General features: G+C 40.1%; 5 protein-coding genes across 5 annotated transcripts; 4 read left to right on the forward strand and 1 right to left on the reverse strand.

The window, feature by feature from the left end:
• Positions 1-13,967: 13,967 nt before the first annotated feature.
• Positions 13,968-14,669, forward strand: IWZ02DRAFT_429313 (uncharacterized protein; the record flags this gene model as incomplete). Its single annotated transcript, XM_066765981.1, has 1 exon — positions 13,968-14,669. The coding sequence occupies one exon, from the start codon at positions 13,968-13,970 to the stop codon at positions 14,667-14,669; it is 702 nt and encodes a 233-aa protein (XP_066627262.1).
• Positions 14,670-16,367: 1,698 nt separating this feature from the next.
• Positions 16,368-17,223, forward strand: IWZ02DRAFT_22367 (heat-stable 19 kDa antigen precursor). Its single transcript, XM_066762860.1, has 2 exons — positions 16,368-16,744; positions 16,808-17,223. The coding sequence occupies exons 1-2, from the start codon at positions 16,523-16,525 to the stop codon at positions 16,991-16,993; spliced, it is 408 nt and encodes a 135-aa protein (XP_066627263.1). The 5' UTR covers positions 16,368-16,522; the 3' UTR covers positions 16,994-17,223.
• Positions 17,224-18,812, forward strand: IWZ02DRAFT_22391 (putative F1F0 ATP synthase assembly protein Atp10). The gene is made up of 2 exons (XM_066762864.1): positions 17,224-17,797; positions 17,857-18,812. The coding sequence occupies exons 1-2, from the start codon at positions 17,454-17,456 to the stop codon at positions 18,491-18,493; spliced, it is 981 nt and encodes a 326-aa protein (XP_066627264.1). The 5' UTR covers positions 17,224-17,453; the 3' UTR covers positions 18,494-18,812.
• Positions 18,685-19,472, reverse strand: IWZ02DRAFT_369617 (uncharacterized protein; the record flags this gene model as incomplete). Its single annotated transcript, XM_066764445.1, has 3 exons — positions 18,685-19,188; positions 19,246-19,359; positions 19,410-19,472. 3 exons carry the CDS (start codon positions 19,470-19,472, stop codon positions 18,685-18,687), a joined length of 681 nt encoding a protein of 226 aa, XP_066627265.1.
• A 182-nt stretch (positions 19,473-19,654) lies between these two features.
• Positions 19,655-20,532, forward strand: IWZ02DRAFT_22463 (60S ribosomal uL29 domain-containing protein). Its single transcript, XM_066762867.1, has 3 exons — positions 19,655-19,808; positions 19,873-20,015; positions 20,140-20,532. The coding sequence occupies exons 1-3, from the start codon at positions 19,806-19,808 to the stop codon at positions 20,414-20,416; spliced, it is 423 nt and encodes a 140-aa protein (XP_066627266.1). The 5' UTR covers positions 19,655-19,805; the 3' UTR covers positions 20,417-20,532.
• The last annotated feature ends 70 nt before the right edge of the window (positions 20,533-20,602 follow it).

A 20,602-nucleotide genomic window follows, 5' to 3' on the forward strand; every position in this document is an offset into this window, starting at 1 on the left:
CTTTTATTATCCTCCTATTCTAGTATATGAACCCCTATACTAGGCTTAGTAACCTAGTATACTAGATAACGTGTGCCTCTACTTCTATTACCTACTACTATTATAACGGATAATCTAATGCTCCCTAACCTTAAAATTACCTCTCTACTCCTTATCATCTAACGGACTAGGACTAGGACTATTTAATTATTTAGACATTTTTTTATTATAATTCTAGTACCCCGTACCTAATACCTATTTTAAGTTTAATTTTAGTTTAGCATTTCCCTTATACTCTTTTATACGAAGCTACTCTAACTATTATTATTATGCCTACTTTTAGGGGGGGGGTAATGTTATAGCCTATACCCTAGATAATAGATATAGCCTAATATGCTTCCTAATAAACTAACTTAGTAGAACTAATAGATGAACTAACTCAGCCTACCTAAGTAGTAAACCATCTAACTACCTAGGTATAAGCCGTAATAACTAACTCGTCGTACGAGGGTCGTACGAAATAGTCGCTACTCTAGATAAATCCTTCGACTACGTATACTACTTTAGATATATATATAGAGTAGTAGACTACGGTATGAGGCTAGATAGCAGTTAGCTTATAGATGAAGGTAATCCCATTATCATCTAACTAAGGCATATAAAAGGTAGCATAGCCTAGGGTAGATTAAGGAGCATTCTTAGAATTATGTATAATTAAGCGCTTCTTAGCGGATCTACTTCGGCCATACCCCCTACTTATAAGTTATTTTACTACTACGTGATACTAATGCTCCTATACAGCGTAGCGACTTACCTAATAATAATAACCTAACTCTACTAGTATAACCCCCTTACTCTTTATACTATTACCTATAGCCTTAGTATAGTTCTAAGCTATACGCTCTAGCGTGTTTAAATAGCCGAACCACGAAGCTAAGGGACGCATAAATATGTCTTACTAGGCTAGAGTAGTAGCGTCGTACGTATCCTTATCTAAAAGTCTATAAGCATAATCTAGCTTAGCCTTAGAATAGGCTACTAGTAGAGGAGTAGTAGCTATACCACTAGTAGATATGAGAAGGGGAGATAAATAAGACACCTAAGTCTAAGACTAGGTCTAGTAATAAGACTCTAACTCATTATGCGCTATAGTATAGTAAGCGTAGTTAATTAAGTACTTACGCTCCTCTAGCGTAATGTTAACTACGCGGTGAAAATTCTCGTTAATCTACTAATAACTAGTTAGTAATATGCCTAAGTAGTACCTAAATAGTATACCTATTTATACTAATTAGCTATAGTAGTATAGTATATATACTTACTACTCCTACCTATTAACGCCTTATAACTAATAAATAATATGTAGATCTAGGCCTAAATGATTAAAGGGTCCCTAGAATAGTTAGCTATAGCCGTTTAGGAAATTAGCCCTAATAACTTACTATAAGTAAACCTACGGCTTATAACTACTAGATAATAACGTGCTAGTATTACCCCTAGGAGAGCTGCTAGGCACCTTATACTTATAAGGAGAGGTCTATAGCTTCGTAATAGGAGCTAAAGGGTTACCTAGTAGCACCCTAGACTAGTAGTAAATGCATTATGCATAAGTAGGGTGATCTAATAGTAGCTAAGGCTAGAAATAAACCGGGTAGCTACGAACCTTATTATATATAAGATGGGGGGGGGGGGGGGGGGGGCTATAGTAAAAGTCATATAAAGGTAATAGATAGAAAAGATAGATAGTAGGTAAGATAAGTAACCCTATTTATACGCTACTAGCTACTAACTCTACACCTATAAGCTAATACCTAGGCGCTTATATATAAGCTATAAGGCTAACGATAAAGTAGATAACTCTATAGACTTAAATAAAGAAACCCTATTACTATATAATGATGCTTAGGGCTATAATAACGCTAATTACTAGCTAGAACACGCCTAACGGCATAACTATACCCTTAGGCCGGATAACATAATAACCTAATAGGTAATACTAGCGCCTAACTCTACGCTACTTAGTACCCCTAAGACGGCTACTTACTAACGGTCTAAGAATAGCCCTTTTAGAGGGGGGGGGATAGTATTATTACGGCCTATACCCTAGATAATAGACACGGCCTAACATGCTTCCTAATAAACCGACTTAGTAGAACTAATAGATGAACTAACTTAGCCCGCCTAAGTAGCGAACCATCTAACTGCCTAGGTATAAGCTGTAACGACTAACTCGTCGTATGAGGGTCGTACGAAATAGTCGCTACTCTAGATAAATCCTTTAACTATGTATACTACTTTAGATACGTCTATAGAGTAGTAGACTATAGTATGAGGCTAGATAGCGGTTAGCTTATAGATGAAGGTAATCCTATCATCGTCTAATAAAGGTATATAAAAGGTAGTATAGCCTAGGGTAGATTAAGGAGTATTCTTAGAATTATGTATAATTAAGCGCTTCTTAGCGGATCTACTTTAGCTATACCCCCTGCTTATAAGTTATTTTACTACTACGTAATATAATTCTAAGAATCCTTTTCTTTATTAGAGGAATCGTACGACCTAGAAAGGTCTCCTAATATCTAACCTGCTATTAAGTAACGGTAGAGTAACGCTTACCGTATATATAACTATCTCTAGCTAATTTTTCTAGTCCTAAGTCCTTATTTTTTAGGATAACGGTGGTATCCCTAAATTAGGAGGGACCCCTATATATATAGTAGATTATTAACCGTATGAGGTTATAAGACGGTATATAAAGAATTTAGGTTAAGTAAGGAGTTCTTCCTAACTATATCCTACTAAGAACCGTTTTTTCTTAAGTAGAAGGTTATACCTAAGCATATAATAATATAGCCTTTTAGGCTACTAAACCTAGAGTAGAGACTCTACTATTACCTAATCCATTTTTAAGACCGGACTTTTATACTAGTATAAACCCGTCTAAAGCTAAGGGAACTATACTAACCTTACCTAAAATAGATATAGAGCATTTTAATGCTCTTATCTAGGAATAGCTCTACTTAGATAATATTACTATTACCCTTAGTTAAGTACTTATAGAGTACTTAGGGGATCCTAATACTACGCTTAATGCTAGTATATAATAGGTATAGGATCATACCCCCTAGCTTACTTAAGCGGAGAAAGAGCACCTTATTTAGGTAAGGAATATAACTAAGGACACCTTAATTAAGAACTACTAGCACGTATAATAACATATAGAGGTATTAGTAAAAACCCTTAGCCTATATAAGAATGCTCCTTTTCTACTTCCCCCTAATACGGTCTCTCTACCCCCTAATAATTAATCTAGGAGGTAAGAACTAATAACTAATACTACTTATACGGTTACCTTAAGTAGTATTAGAAAAACTAAGTAATTAGCCTACTTCCTAGACCTACCTCTCCTAATAGATAGAAAGGACCCTAAGTACCGCTTCTAGTTAATATAGATAAAGGCTAAGATCTCCTATAATAATAACTACTTTAAAGGCTAAACCGTAATAGAAAAAGAGACTACTATTATGTAGTACATCTTTAGTTATATGAGTAGTAATGCTATAGACTATTTATATTCTTTTCTTAATTCTTAGGATAAGAATAGGGAAGTAATATATAATAATAATATCTATAAACTATTAGATTCTATTTTTAAGAATCTATATAAGAGAAAGGAAGCTTAGGATACACTCTAGAAGCTCTCCTTTAAAATTAGTAATAATTTTAAGGTATACTAGGCCCGCTTTTCTTACCTTATATTAGATATAGACATTCCCTAGGCCTAGTAGAAAGAGGATTTCCATACATCCCTTAATCCCTCCTTCTAGACGTAGATAATCATGTATGAAGAAGACCTAAAAATTACTTTCCGCGACTATGTTAATAAGGGTCTATTAGTTGCTCGTACGATGAAAACACATTAATAAAACCTAGACCTATAAAAGGAACTATAAGTGAAGAAATACATTAGATAACATCTATACTTAAGAACCGGATGATAAGCCGCGATAAAACCTTAGAGGGAAGTTTAGACCTCTCCTATATTTACTACTATAAGTATAGTTAGTATAGGTATTTAGTAAAGGACTATCTAAGTAAAGTTAAGGTTAAAGAGATTAACTTAATTAAGCTTAAAGACCCGCTATATAATAGTAGTAAGTTAGATAATAATCTTATATCTAGTATATAGCTTAGTATAGTATATATTACTAGCTAACCTAGCTTAGACCTATAGGAAATTATTAGAGGACCTAGGTTCACTATATATATTAAGGTATATATAAATAGAGTAGTAATAAATGTAACTATACTAGCTAATTTAGGCGTAAGCGTAACATGCCTTATCTACTCTTAAGTAGTTACCTTTCTCTAATAGAGGGGTATCTAAAGATAGAGGATTACTAGTAGAATCCTATAAGCCTTAGGATTTAATGATAAGACTAGGGTGAATATTTATTTTACATACTACCTAAACCTAGAAATTAATAAGAGAATTATCTATATATAGGCTTTTATCTATGATATAGGTAGCTATTCTCTTATCCTTAGATGATAGTTCTTTAAATAGAACGAAGTTCTTTTAGACTACCGGACGAACATACTTATTTAGTATAATAAGAAAACTACTCCTTCCTTTTAGAAATTACTTATAGTTCCGAATACCTTTATAAAAAAGAAAAACCTTTATCTAACGGACTAAGTAGACCTAGGAGGAGGGGATAAGCTCTATGCTTTAATTTATACTTTTAGATAAGAAGTTAACTATAGATTACTTATAGATACTACTAGAGAATATTAGGTAGATATATACATCCTTACTATTAATAACATTAAAAGAGCCTAAAAAGAAGTATTAGATAAAGATAAGGATACTAAAATACTTATCTAAGAGAAACTTCCCCTAGTATATAAGGACTTTACTAATATATTTTTAAAATGAGATTTAGATACCCTACTACTATACTATCTAGGTATAGACTACTAGATTAAATTTAACCTAGGCTAGGATTTTTATTTACCCCTAAGCCCGTTATATAGCATGATATATGAGTAACTCTAGGCCGTAAAGGAATATATTCATGAAAATTTATAGAAGGGATTCATTATGCCTAGCTATTCTCCGTACGGATCTCTAGTACTTATAGTAAAGAAACTAGGAGGAGGATAGAGATTTTATATAGACTACTACTAGCTTAATAAGCTAATAAAAAAGGATGTATACCCTCTCCCCCTTATCTCTAAATTACTATAGCGTATAGGAAAGGGTAAGGTATTTATAAAGCTTAACATCTAATAAGTATTTCATTAAATCTAAATAGATAAAGCGTCTAAAGAGTTTACTACTTTTTATATAAGATATAGGATATATAAGTATTAAGTCTTACCTTTTAGATTAAGTAATAGACCGGCTGCCTTCTAGTAATTTATTAACTTAATCCTACTTCCCTATTTAGATAACTTCATTATTACCTTTATTAATGATTTATTAATTATTTCGGAGAACCTAGAAGACTATGAAAAACACGTCTAGATGGTACTTATAATTCTACGTAACGTAGACCTTTAAGCGGATATTAGAAAGTCTAAGTTTTCTATTACTCATACGAAGTTTCTAGGATATATCATTTTAACTAAGGGAATTACTATAGACCTAGAGAAGGCCTAGACCGTATGAATATAGGAGATACCTACTACCTTAAAGGGACTTTAATCTTTCCTTAGGTTTTATAACTTTTACTATAACTTTATACTAGAATATAGATAAGCTACTTATCTACTTAAGAAACTTAGTTCTAAGTAGAAGTAGCACCCCCTAGGTGAAGTTAAAAAAGAGTCTTTCTTTTAGCTACGTGAGATAATAGCTAGTAACCTAGTACTTACATACTATAACCCTTCATATGAAACTTAGATTAAGACTAATGTAAGTAATAGAGTAGTAGCCGGAGTCCTCTTATAGAGATAACCCATAAAAGAGTGGTGACCGGTTACTTTCTACTCTAAGGTAATATCTAACCCTAAGATATAATATAAGATTTATGATAAAGAGCTTTTAGCTATCATCTAAGGACTATAAGAGTAGTAGAGTATACTACTTAGCCTATAAAATCCCTTTCTAGCCCTTACGGACCATTTAGTACTATAGTATTTCTTAATAAAAAAGGCCCTTATAGCTAGATAAGCTTATTAGTTAGAGAAAATTACTAAGTTCACTATATAATTCGCCTACCGGCCGGGAAAGGAGAATATTATAGTAGATATTCTAACTCATAAGCATGAGGAGTTATAAACCTAGAAGGTAAAGGCTAAGGCATCTCATATAATGTATCTAATTCCCCCTAATAACCTTTTAGACGTAGACATTAACATTATAAGCTTTAACTAAGGGCATGAACTAGACCTAATTAATTAAATACTCTAGGCTAACCGGACGGACCTAGCACTATAGGACTAGAGAAATAAGGTAAAGATAAATTACGATAACTAGGAGTTAAAGAATAGTCTACTTACTCATTTTAGCTAACTATTAGTACCCGTATAAGGCGACCTTCGTACGAAACTAATTAAGTCTATCTACTCTTCCCCTATTCTTACACATCCCGGATAAACGAAGATAAAGAAGATGTTAATGTAACTTTACTACTAGCCTAGCATAGGCCGGACTATTAAAGAATTTATCTAAGGATGTACGACATGCTAATATTTAAAAAACTTTAGGAATAAGACCCTAGGACTACTAAAACTACTACTAATACTAGACTAAGTATGGTAGTATATTAGAATGGATTTTAAGGAAATGCTAAAGGACTATATAGGGTATAATGCTATACTTATTATTATTAACCGCCTAAGTAAATAAGTGTTTAGCCTACCCTACTATAAGAGTATTACAGCTTAGGGAGTAGCTAAACTATTCTATAAGTGAATTTAGCGCACGTACGGAGCTCTAGAGATAATTATTTCTAACTAAGGGCCATAATTCATCTTAGCTTTCTAGGATGAGTTATGTAGGCTAACTAGTATATAAGTAAAACTTACCTTAGCATATCACTTATAGATAAACGGTGGTACGGAAATTATAAACTAATTAATTAATCTAAGACTACGTCCGTTTATTAGTCATTTTTAAGACGATTAGGCAGTATACCTACTAGTACTAGACTTTACATAAGCCATCTTACCGTACGAATTAATAGGAGTATCCCCGTACGAAATAGTACTTAGATACCTCCCCCGGCTAGAATTTAATTAGGAGCGCCATATAAAGTTAGTAAAACTAAGTAAGAAGATTAGTTATAAGTTAGCCTAGGCCTTTATGTACTGGGCGTACGACACTATAGAATAGGCTAAGGAATACCTAAGTAAAACTTAGGAGCGCATAGTCTATTAAGTAAATTAGTCTAGGCATAAGCTAGATTTTAGTATTAGTAATAAGGTATATATCTATAAAATAGGTTAGATGACTAATTAGCCTAGTATGAAGTTAGACTGACCTAATAGCGGCCCCTATTAGATTACTAGTATGAAAGGCTACTTATACGTTTTAGACCTTCCATACTATATTAAAGTTAATAACCTATTCTATGCGGATCACCTTTATAAGGCCTATAACCCTATTCTAGGCTAGTAACTAGAGCTAGAACCTCCTACTATTTATATAAATAAGGAAGAGTACGAAGTAGACTTTATACGTAGTAGTTAAATCGTCTAAGGCAGGCTTAAGTACTAAGTATAATAGAAAGCATATAACTAGGATGATATATAGTACCTAGCATAGAACTTTATAGGAATTCCTTTCCTCATTACGGACTATTATTAAAGGAACCTAAATGCCCTAGGACTACTAGCATAACTCTATACCTAGGTAGATACTTTTATATAGAAAAAGGACTATGTTAGAACTAATATAGATAACATCCTAGTTATCTAGAAGAATGCATAAAGAAAACTATACTGCTACACGAAGTAGTTATACTAAATAGCTTTTATTATCCTCCTATTCCGGTATATAAACCCCTATACTAGGCTTAGTAACCTAGTATACTAGATAATACGCGCCTCTACTTCTATTACCTACTACTATTATAGCGGACGATCTAACACTCCTTAACCTTAAAATTACCTCTCTACTCCTTATTATCTAACGGACTAGAACTATGACTATTTACTCATTTAGACGTTTTTTTTTTTTATTATAATTCTAGTACCTCGTACCTAATACCTATTTTGATTTAAGTTTAGCATTCCCTTATACTCTTTTATACGAAGCCACTCTAACTATTATTATTATGCCTACTTTTTAGGGGGGGGGGGTAATGTTACGGCCTACACCCTAGACAATAGATACGGCCTAACATGCTTCCTAATAAACTAACTTAGTAGAACTAATAGATGAACTAACTTAGCCCGCCTAAGCAGCGAACCATCTAACTACCTAGGCATAAGCTATAATAACTAACTCATTACATGAGGGTTATACAAAATAGTCGCTGCTCTAGATAAATCCTTTAACTACATATACTACTATAGATGCGTCTATAGAGTAGTAGACTATGGTATGAGGCTAGATGGCGGTTAGCTTATAGATAAAGGTAATCCCATCATCATCCGATAAAGGCATATAAAAGGTAGCATAGCCTAGGGTAGATTAAGGAGCATTCTTAGAATTACGTATAATTAAGCGCTTCTTAGCGGATCTGCTTCGGCCATACCCCCTACTTACAAGTTATTTTGCTGCTACGTAACAAGTATAATGCTATAACTAAGGTAAGGGCCTAGGGAACTCTAACTAGGACCTAAAGGGGGCCGTTCTAGGACCTAAAGAGGGCTATACATATTAGCGAGGACATATAAACGCCCTAAGAGACGAAACCTTAGTTTATAAGGTTTCATCTAATATCTATACTAAATACATTATTATTATTCACACTTAATTCGACTCCCTATAGTGCTAAATCTCATAGTCTTACTACTATTAGTAACCTATTCTAGCTCACTTCTACGGGAAAAAGGTAAAATTAACTATATAGCTCTATTATAGTATCCTTTATAAATGAAAAGGACTATAATAAGGCCCTATTATCCCGGCTAAATATAGTAGGGATGGCCCTATAAATAGAAAAATTAGTTCTTACACCTAAGACCTATAGGTGTAAGAACTACTAGTAATTTAGACACCTAGAAAATAGGTATAAAAATAAGGCTACCTACTAAGTCTATATATAGTCTTATAGTACTACCTAGTACTATTATGGGATAAGTAGCTACTATAAAGGGTAAATCTATACCTATATAGAACCTAAATGCGCTAATTATAGTGAAAACTACTAATCTAGCTATAAGAGGTACTCTACGTTCTTAGTAATTAAAAATAGCACCTTATGAGTATAAAGGAATCAAGGGTCTTATAAATTAACGTTAATAAAAGCCGCTTAGCTATAGAAAGCGCTTTTTAGAAACGGCTATTAATTTAAATATAGACCTTATTTTTTATATAAGAGCCTTATTCAATTAATAGTAAAGAGATACCTAAAAATTATCTTAACTTAAGGTCTATTAGTCATTCATTATGTGGTTCATTTCTCCTAGTATATGGTAACTCCCTGATTTACCCTAGAGTATTAATATATAAGAGGAGATCTCTCCCCTTAGAAATTAATCCTGGGGAGGATATAATTAAAGATCCTAACCTTATAGTTATAGATATAATAGGCCTAAATACTCCTTTACGGGTCTATAATGTTTATAACTAAAAAGGGCAAGATAATATATAAGAAATAATAGATAGGTGTCTATATAATCTCACTATAGACACCCCTTCTATAATTCTTAGGGACTTTAATTCCTACTACCCCTAGTAGGACCCCTATAACCCTAAATCTTCTAATTTAGTAAGGTTAGTAGAATGGCTTCAGTCTAATAATTTATCTCTAGTAAACATAATAGGTGAAGGCACCTTTTATAGGCCTAACCTAACTAGAGAATCTATTATAGACCTAGTCTTTACTACTAGGGATATCCTAGAGAAGATACTTAATTAGCAGACTATTAGAGATATAGGATCTAACCATTATGGTATCTTTTTTACTATCCATAATTCCTACTCTTTACTAGTAGAGAATCCTACCTACACCTAAAGATTTAATCTTAAAAAGGAAGACTAGACTAAATTTAGCTCCTAGTTAGTTAATTTAGTAGAGGATAGTTCTATGCTAAACTCTACTAATTTAATATATCTAGAATAAAAAGTTAGCACTATGGATATACTAAATTAGGACCTCTTAGTTATAAGGGACCTAGATTTATTAGCTGAGGAGCTTAGTAATTTAATTACTACTTCTACTAATAGTAGTATTCCTAAGCTATCTAATAAGATTATCTCTAAACCTTAGTGGGATGAATCTCTTACTAAGTTAAAGAGGGAATATAGGACTAGTAAAAACTACTCTAATCCATAGAGTATAAAGGCCTGTCTAGTTACTAAAAATAAGTACTTTTTAGCTATTAAAAATGCTAAAAGGGAACATTAGTAGTAGTTCCTTTTAAATACGGACTCTAAGTCAGTATTTAAAGTAATATAGTATACTAAGGATAGTAAAGTAGAGTTTATACCTCGTATAAAATCTATGTTAGGAGAATTAGCTAATTCTTTTAATGAAAAATGCTTTACTTTTAGGGAGGCTTTATTTCCTAAGCCCCCTACTACTCCACCTATTATATAGGATAATTATATCTCTAATAATAGCTGGAAGTGGCCTAAATTAGACTCTAAGGAACTAGAACTAGCTTATTCTACATAAATTAAGGGTAAAACCCCTAGACCTGATGCAATAAATTAAGACATTGTTATAGCTGCCTATAAGGCCAGCCCTAATACCTTTTTTAGAGTATTTAGCCTACTATTTAATAGTGGCTATCACCCTAAAGCGTAGAGATAAGCAACAGGCGCAATTTTAAAGAAACCTAATAAACTAGACTATACTAGTCCTAAGTCTTATAGGGTTATATCTTTACTAAATTACCTTAGAAAAATAAATAAGAGAATTATAGCTAAAAGATTAGGCTATTTAGCTGAAACCACCTACTTACTAGACCCTAGTCAAGTAGGTGGACGTCTTAAAAAATCAGCTATAGATGCCGCCCTATTTTTATCTAATTTAGTGGAAGAGAATAAGCTATCTAATAGGATAACCTCTACACTATTTTTAGATATAAAAGGTGCTTTTAACTACATGGTTAAAAATAATCTTTTACTATTATTAAAGAAGAAAGGCCTCCCACTATCCCTTATTAGTTAGGTGTCTAGCTTCCTAAATAATAGGCTATTAAGACTATCATTTAATGGATAAATAGAGGAGTTTAGGGATATAGAGACTGGAATCCCCTAGGGTAGTCCTATATCCCCTATACTCTTTCTTATATATATCTCTAAGTTATTCCCTTCTTAGGCAGTAAAGTTTCTCTCTTATATAGATGATATTAGTCTATCTATATCATCTACTAGTATAAAGAAAAACCTTAAAATACTAGAGAGAGAAGCAAAACTCCTATATGAGCTAGGTGCTATAAAGGGTATAAAATTCGATCTATCTAAGACAGAATTAATACACTTTACTAGCTGGAATAAGGTAAAAAATAGTACTATTAAGCTCCTAGACGCTAGTATTATAAAGCCTAAAGAGACTGTCCGCTAGTTAGGAGTCCACTTTAATAATAAGCTAAAATATAAATAATATGTTAATATTTTAGCTTCTAAAGCAAGAAATGCCTTATTTTGGCTTAATAGACTTACTACTATTAATTTAGGCCTTGGTCCTCATGCTATAAGGCAGTTACATATAACTTACGTTATTAGTATAGTGGACTACGGCTACTAATTATGGTATAAGTCTAAAAGAATAGACTATCTATTAAAAACTCTAAAATCAATTTAGAATCTAGCTCTCCGCAAGATTCTTGGAGTTTTTAAGACTAGTCCTATTAAAGTAATGGAAATAGAGGCAGGACTCCTTCCTACTAAGGCTAGACTAAATGCTACTATTAAAAAGTATGCCTTTAGGGTCTTAAACCTCCTATGGAACCACCCCATCCCTAGAGAATTAAGCAGAATTAACTCTATAGAGAATAAACTAAGGAGACTTACCTAATTAGAGTATATATATAATAGTATTAGTATAGGGGATAGATAACGTCTAGAACCTATTAAATACTATTATTTTCCACCGTGGGATAAGGCCCTCCCATTCTCTTATAGGATTAGTTCTCTTAGTAAAGAGGATGCGCTATTAGAGCACCTAAACCTTAATAGCTAAAGGAAGGGACCTAATACTAATTATATCTATACTGATACCTCTAGTCTATCTAGTAGGAAAGGTATAGGTGTAGGCTTAGTAGTATTACCTAGTAACCTATTAAATAGTAGGTCTGAATCCCTAAATATAGGGTGTTCTAACCTAGTATATAATAGAGAACTAGAAGGTATTACTAGGGCGTTTAAATACGCTAGTAGAACTGTAAAAAACGGTCATATATACTATATATATGCAGATAACCAGGCTGCTATATATAGGATTATAAATCCTTCTAATAACCTAGGACAGTCCTAGTAAATAAGGGCTATAGAAGCTGCTAAAATAGTAGCTTCTAAAGGTGCATCTATAGTACTAGAATGGGTGCCGAGTCATATAGATATATACGGTAATGAATTAGCTGACTCCTTAGCTAAGGAGGTAACTAATAAAGAGCCTGAGAATTACCCGAAAGTACTAGTAGTAATAGGAATGGATATAAAGGCTACTATAACTCAGGACTAGCAGTCTATTATAGATAAGGCAAAAGCTAAATCTAATAATAACTCCTCCTATTATAGCACCTTTATAGCTAAACCTAGCTATAAGCTTAAGGTGCCTATAGGTACACCTAGACCTATAGCCTTAGCTTTTTATCAGCTAAAAATTGGACATGGATACTTTAAATCCGATCTACTACGTATTAAGAGGTCTCCTACTAGTACGTGTAGGTGTAGTAGTCCTAAAGAAACCCCTTTACACCTCCTACTATCCTGTAGGGAGTATAAAGAATAAAGAAAACAGCTATCTGAGGATATCCCCTTACTAAGCATGAAAAACCTGTTTAAAATTTCAGAAACTATAAAGGCCACTCTAGCCTTTATACAAAATACTTAAATAGCTACTAAACAGTGGCATATAGAGAGAGAACCCACCACGTAGCAGGGTTAAGGAGTTATAGGGGTATATATATATATATATATGTATATATATGTATATATATGTGTATATATATATATCTTTATATATTCGACTCCCTTGCCTATAAAACACACTAATTTCCTTTATTATCTCATACTCATTTAGTATTTACTTATTCCTACCTATATTACTAATTTAGTAATTTTACTATAAGGGCTTAGCCCGAAATATCTAATCATAACCATTAAAAACACCCTTAGAGAGAAATGCCCTATGTATATATACTAGTCTAATATGGTCTAAACCTTCATTAGCTAATCATATACTATTAGGATAGCTATCCTCATCTCTTATAGTCTTAGACTCGAGGGACGTTAAACTAAATAAACAAAAATAAATAAATAAATAAATGGTCTTAGACTTAAGAGGGACGTTAAACTAACTAAATAAATAAATTAATGTAGCTAGTAGTGTGGCTAGTATATAAGTAGTCTATTAGCGTAGGCGTCATCTAGCTGCGGGCGTAACAATTAACATATTAAAAATATTACTAAAAATACATTATAGCGCCACTCTACTGTTAGCGTTATTTACATCCTTATCCTTCTACTTAGACCCTGCGCGGTCTAGGCCTTGCTAGCGTGTACCCTATGATAGGAAGAGAAAGGCTCTAAACACACCAGCTTTGAATCAATCACAGTATAACAAGGGCAGCCCCTGGCCTGCAGATTCCTGGCACCCATCATCCATACCCAAAGACACCGGCACAAATTTGAATTCAAAATGGGAGACACAATTAAGACATTCTTTCGCAACGGTAGCCTCCGAAAACAAAACAAACCAATCAGGCCAGTCCAGTCTCTACCATATACTATTGCTGCCTCCGGAGCACCGCCGCGGCAAGGACTCGCACCTCTGAAGGGAGACATTTCACCCGCAACACACGGTATCTGGACATCGACAATCGAGACTTTTGACCACCTGGATTCGCAAACTGAACAGAAACAACAACCCGAGGCAGACGTTGCCCAGATTGACAGCCACATCTCCACCATCAAGGCCAATACTGAGCAAGCTCGATCGCCCGTCGCACAAAGACCTGAGAACGGCCGATTATCCGGCGTCAAGATGGAGGAGATTCCAGACTTGAGCGAAGCAGACGCCTGGGACCCTACAATCGGTCTCGCTCTTACCACAGACCATGTGAGGTACATCGAGCGTGCTGAAGGAGTTGACAGTCATCGTGCAAATGCTGGCATGGCACATGCAGGTGCGGATCTGACATCCTGGAATCACGCCGCCAAGAAGAGCTCGGAAGAAACGGGCGCGAATCAGGACGATTTTGCCTTCGATCTCCAAGCGGCGTTGGACAGGGCCTCGGACTTCACAGAGAACCAGTCGAGATCCAGGCAAGCGTCGCACGGCACCGTCGGCGAAGTGTACGGGAATCAAAGCCAGATGCTGCCCAAGATGATGGAATTCTAGAACCAGGGCACGGCCAAAGAAAGACAGCTGGCAACCATGACTCGCCACCAAATAACCAAAAATTTGCAGGAATTCCCCCAGTACCCGAATTTCAGTAGATGGACAGCCTGGCGGCAGAAAGGACTTCAAAGACGAGAACTAGCCGCCTTTGGACGACCAGAAGAATAACAAAGACGCCTCAAGTCCAAAGCCCACGACGGTACATCCGCATGCGATGTGAATCGCAGTCACAACTCAGTTAACCAGAAGTGGATTGATTCGTCGGGACTTTTTATCAAAGGGGATGATTGGGCACTGGCTAGTCTGTGGTGAAAGCGTTTCTTGGAGTCCTGCGATCCCATGAGAAACGCCTTGCACCAGATGAAAGCGAAGGCCTGGGGACGATCAAACTCCGGCGAGGAGTTCCTCGGTCAACTCGCGATGAGAGTCTTCGCCCTGGAGCAGAGGGTTCTTCTCATCGTGGAAGCAGCATCGAATGTTGAGAGTCGTCAGGTACAAGGGACAAATTCGGAATCCACAAGCCAGAAGGCGCGAGAAGGTGGGCAGTCTAGCCTATGGACCGCGTGGATCCTCGGGCTAAGAAGATCAATGCCTGGTTGACTTTAATGGTCTGCTGCATGTACTATACAGCTGTGGGTGGGCAAGTTGCGTCTTCTCTGGACAATTCAACTGCGTCATGTCGAATGGGCGACGGTAGTCGATGGAAGCTCTGTCAAATGAGAAGCTTCCAACAGATGTAGTTGGATAGCGGATGGCATAGGTACCAATTATTCCATGTTCCAACGCTGACCTGACATGACGACGGGGGCGTGCACTGGGGCAGGTAACGATGAAATGGAACACGAGGGTGCCATTGAAATTGAACCGAATTGATGCTGAGATGTTGGCAGGCGGACAAGGCCAGCCAACTACTACTAAGCGAAGGCCGAAGTAGGTCGCCTCCTCGTATTGGCGGAGGTGGGACTCTGACTTCTATTTTTGCGGTGCGAACACGATCTGCTGTCACGTCCGTCACCGCTTCCCCCTCAACCACCAACACCACAACCACGCAGCCAAGACGTGGGTAAAGTGGTGCGCCGCCGATGATCGCTTCCTCGTCCGACTGGTGCTTCTCGTATAGGCCGCACCGCTTTCCCGTCGACTGCCTTCTGTTGTCGACCCAGTATTGGCAGTGCCAGCCTTAGCGGCCTGAAAGAGATGGAGTCCGAGCCGGTATCCGAACAGGAGGCTCTCAATGATGCATGTGAACTTGGACCAAAATTGCGGCTACATCACCTGGTAAGGTACTGAGAGACTGCGGCGCCTCGGAGGTCACGGCGGCAGCTGAAGGAAAACCGTTGCTGCAGACGTGGGATCTCGATGCTACATGGAGAGGGCACGCAGAGCAGAGACGGACCATAGATTCCCTCGTTCGCATGCCACAAGCGACGGGCTGACCGGTGCTCATTGCCACCTCTGGATGTCTCTCAACGCTCCATGGTATCATCGCGCAGCTTAGTCAAGCCATGACCATTTGCGTTGCTGTCTTCAGGTGATGCCAGCCTTGGCAACTTCCTGTTCGAACGGAGCTGGGCTGAGCAAGACACAGGGATGCGCCCTCAGACGAAGGGCCTACTGGCCATGTCACGAGCTGCTCAACGACTCCGGCCATTTACGACACGCCCAAAGGCAAGGACCTCTTGATCATGAGGTATAAGTAGGTCCATTGATCGTCGTCTTCTTCCCTCTCCATCAACATCACAATCCACAACAGTCTCATCCACGCCGACATTCCACCTCTCGACTCCTCCAGCATCCCATCGCCGCTCTTGACGTTGTAACGAAGCACCAAAGATTCTTAAGCCTCTTTCAAAATGAAGTTCTTCGCCACCATCGCCTCTCTTGCTTCCATGGCCTCGGCCATTACCCTCTCCTACGACCCCAGCTATGACGACTCGACCCGCTCCCTGTCGGTCGTGTCCTGCTCTGACGGTGCCAATGGCCTCCTCACCAAGGGCTACACCACCCAGGGATCACTCCCCAAGTTCCCCTACATTGGTGGCTCAGAATTCATTGCCGGATGGGGCTCTGCCAACGTGGGTACCCTAAAATGTCACAGCAAGCACCAAAAGACGCATGACTGACAACTCAACTCGCAGTGCGGCAAGTGCTACTCCTTGACTTACAACGGCAAGACGATCAACGTGCTCGCCATCGACCACGCCGGCGCTGGGTTCAACATCGCTCAGGCTGCCATGAACGATTTGACCAACAACCAGGCGGCAAACCTGGGTCGTGTCGACGTGTCGTACGCCGAGGTCCCTGCCAGCAACTGTGGATTGTAAAAAGGAGAGACAGATAAGAGCAATTGGCCTAGTGTGGTGCATGGATGGCGCAGAAATGTTTGCATCCTTCAGTAATGATTAATGTGTCTTGTTTCTTGAATGTTTGTGCCAACTATTGCTGCCATCACAAGCTCATGACTGTGATGATACTGTTGACGGAGACCACGAATGATTGTTGTTGTCGAAGAGAACACCAGTGGTGAAGAGGAGGTGGATTTAGCCTTGAAACCAAGCACCAGGAGGTTCAAGGATGTCGGGAGCCATGGATTTGGTTTTCGGCGAGCATATGCACGGACCATTCAGAAAGTACATGTACCCGGGATGGACGGGACCGTCCAGCCGGAGGCCCGATCAGGACCTTCCTTGGCTCCCGTCGTCTCCATGATCAATCATACATACCTGACTCCGCGCCTGGGTTTGACCTGACGGACGCAATCGGCATGCTCGAAAGACGGCAACCATGCATCCACCGCTGATACGATATCAATTCCATTTTCCCACCAGCGCTCTCAAGCTTTGCTACCCGTGCCAACACCGCGCAATCCGCACGTCTTCCCGTCTTCTTGCTGCGCCGTCACCGCAACCGCAAGGAAAGTCTTCGCCCACGCCAGTCGGCCAAGCCCCTGAAAGCTACAAGGCGCCTACAAAGAGTGACGGGTTCAGATTGGAAACACTAGGGAGGCCAATTGGCTTCCACCGACCGCCTCTGCCCGGCGACAACTCCGGAGAGGACATACGGTCTTTGAAGGAGAGACGTGATGACTTTGTGGATTGGGGCAACCATCTCCAAAGACGAAAAGAGCTGTACATCACTCTTTGGGACAAGCTTGACAAACGATCGGAGCTGATGTCATTGCGCGTAGAACCAAAGCCGTAAGCAAGCCCTACTTCCGCGACTTCACAAACGTCAAGTACGAGCGTGGCAAGTCGTTCCTGGCCAATCCACGTGTATTTCGAGCCGATCGCGCACTCTTCTTCCCCAACTTTGTCGGCACAACCTTGGCCGACTCTAGCAAGCCCGCCGACACCACGCTCGTCCTTCTCAATCGCATATCGCTTGTCAGCGTCTACAGTTCAGACTGGGCCTGGAGACAGGTCCGAACATGGACATCCGAGAGCCAAAATCCAGGACTATCTAAAAATTTGAAAGGAAGTAAAGGAATCGCCCAGCAGGTTGAGGTGAACATTGAAACCAATTGGCTCAAAAATGCTATTTTGTCTCTGTTCAAGGGACGCCTGCGGAACGAACGCGCCCGAGAAGATTGGGACAAGTACTTTCTCGTCCGCAAGGGCATCACAGACGAAATTCGCGAAAACGTAGGAATCATGAACGCCAAAGTGGGATATGTGTTCCTGGTGGATGGAGCCTGCAGGATTCGGTGGGCCGGTAGTGGAGACGCGCAAGAGGAGGAAAAGCAATTCTTGAACAAAGGTCTCGGGACTCTCATCAGTGAGACGACGGGAAGCGCAAAGACAAACCCCAAAGCACACGCACCGTAGGGGAGACTCTGGAGACTCGATACAGGCCGAGATCAAAGTTGGCCCGGAAACGAATGTAGCCAAGTAGAATCGAAGAGGTATCAGTCCCGAAATGAAAACACCCAAACACCGAGCCATGATCCAGGCAAAGTGACCGTCCGCAACGCCGCTTTACAAGCCCGCAGTTCATCGAGCTTATACTCGGAAAACTGCTACGAGAACCATAGCAACATGAGAAAGCAAAACGCAACGAAACTTCCCAAAATTACACCATCTCTTCTCCTCTTTGCGCCAATGCGGTTGATCAAAGTATTGATGCCAGGCACTTGGCTCGCTGCGCTTGTAATGCGGCGGTTGATATTTGCCAGCGTTTCCCTTTGCAGCCCGAAGTTCTCGTTGATGGCATAGGCCTGGCTCAGAACGCTGTCGGTCATGTTGTGCGAGTTGTCGATGCGCCTGCGTTCGTCGAGCATGTAGTCGGCTTCTGCTTGCTCGGGGTTGGATGCTCGATAGGCGTCGATGTCGGAGCGCACATCTGAGAGGAGGTTCGCGCGATCGCGGGCAGTTCCGATGGCCGACTTGAGGCGTGACAGCTCCCTGCGATGGTCGGAGAGTACCTCGCGGTGTCTGGCTAAGTTATTTTGCTTCAAGGCAGACGATGTCAAGTCGGCAGAGGAGTCGAGTAGACGGGTCAGCTGTCCGACCGTGGTCTCGCGCTACGGCAGCTGAGCAATGCGGAGCAGAAATTGATGGGCGGAACAGCACTGTGATACCTTTTCGAGGAGCTCGCGGATCTGTGACTCTGTTCGCAATTCTTCTTCGGTGGGCTTGGGGGGGATGTTGGTCATGGATGCGAACTGCGAGTATGTGTGGAACAGGGACTCTGTCTTGTCCAAGTTAGCTGATAGCCACGCGCGGCGGAGACTGCGGTGCATACTTGCGACTCCAAAGAACGGGCTTGTTGTCGCAGCTGCGCCCACCCACCGCCTGTCGAGGCCATGGCTATAGAGGAGGAGATGGTCGGGGTCGCGGTGGTTGTGTCCAAGTACGGTAGACGAGGATTATGGCCAGGCATGCTCATCGCTGAGCGAAGCGCCTGCCTACCTACCTAAGGTACGCGGCCGGCGGCGACACGTGACGGTGACCGGCCTGCCTACAGCCCAGGTACCCGCCGTGTGGCCAAGGTGTCGGCGTTTTTCTAAGCGAGGCGCCGGTCGTGAGCCGCCCACACCTCTGCTCGAAAAGTCTCTAGAACGTCTGCTTGACGAGACGACCCGACGACGACCACCCTCCACACGACGACGACACATCGACCCGATTCAATCTCGCCACCATGGTGAGCGACTCCGCGATCCTGAACGAGTTTCCGTGAGAATGGGCGGCTAACGCGGCTTTTGCAGTCGTCCGGAAAGGTCAAGGCCAGCCAGCTCGTCGGAAAGAGCAAGGACGACCTCAAGAAGCAGCTCGATGAGCTGAAGACCGAGCTCGTCGGTCTGCGCACCCAGAAGATCGCCGGCGGTGCTGCCTCCAAGCTCACCAAGATGTATGGCCCACCCCCTCCAAGCGCCGCTCCGCACAAACGCCACATTTCCAGCCGACCGACCCCAAGCACAATAGTCCCGACATTCCTGTATTGAACCTGAAGCGCTGACTGGGTCCTTTTGCAGCCACGACGTCCGCAAGTCGATCGCCCGCGTCCTTACCGTCATCAACTCCAGCCAGCGTCAGCAGCTGCGCCTTTTCTACAAGGGCAAGAAGTACCTGCCTCTTGACCTCCGCCGCAAGCAGACCCGCGCTCTGCGCAGGCGGTTAACCAAGCACGAGGTCTCTCTGGTCACCGAGAAGCAGAAGAAGAAGCAGACCCACTTCCCCCAGAGGGTTTACGCTGTCAAGGTAGGAAGACTAGCAGCTTACGGAAGCGCAGCGACTGACGGGAAACATTAGGCTTAAGCGTGGGCGATCGCGGTGTCTCGGGGTTTCTTCTTTCATGCATTTCCCGGCGGGCCATTGAATCGGTTGCGGAGGTGGTCAAAGATGTACCTTACCAAAAAACTAAGGTGGCCTAAAAAAAAGTTACGACAACAGGCAATGGCTTCGACGTCATGCGGAAGCGGATGCGTCAATTGTGCT

Source organism: Phyllosticta citriasiana (assembly GCF_038021145.1).
Source record: "Phyllosticta citriasiana strain CBS 120426 chromosome Unknown IWZ02scaffold_1, whole genome shotgun sequence".
Lineage (NCBI taxonomy): Eukaryota > Fungi > Ascomycota > Dothideomycetes > Botryosphaeriales > Phyllostictaceae > Phyllosticta > Phyllosticta citriasiana.

What these genes read in the sequence shown, in the direction of transcription:
- IWZ02DRAFT_22463 (XM_066762867.1), top strand. An exon ending in GCCTCCAAGCTCACCAAGAT is followed by an intron (nt 20,016 to 20,139) that starts GTATGGCCCACC and finishes GTCCTTTTGCAG; the next exon opens with CCACGACGTCCGCAAGTCGA.
- IWZ02DRAFT_22391 (XM_066762864.1), top strand. Translation starts at nt 17,454, where the DNA reads ATGCATCCACCGCTGATACGATATCAATTCCATTTTCCCACCAGCGCT. An exon ending in CTCCAAAGACGAAAAGAGCT is followed by an intron (nt 17,798 to 17,856) that starts GTACATCACTCT and finishes CATTGCGCGTAG; the next exon opens with AACCAAAGCCGTAAGCAAGC.
- IWZ02DRAFT_22367 (XM_066762860.1), top strand. Translation starts at nt 16,523, where the DNA reads ATGAAGTTCTTCGCCACCATCGCCTCTCTTGCTTCCATGGCCTCGGCC. An exon ending in CCGGATGGGGCTCTGCCAAC is followed by an intron (nt 16,745 to 16,807) that starts GTGGGTACCCTA and finishes CTCAACTCGCAG; the next exon opens with TGCGGCAAGTGCTACTCCTT.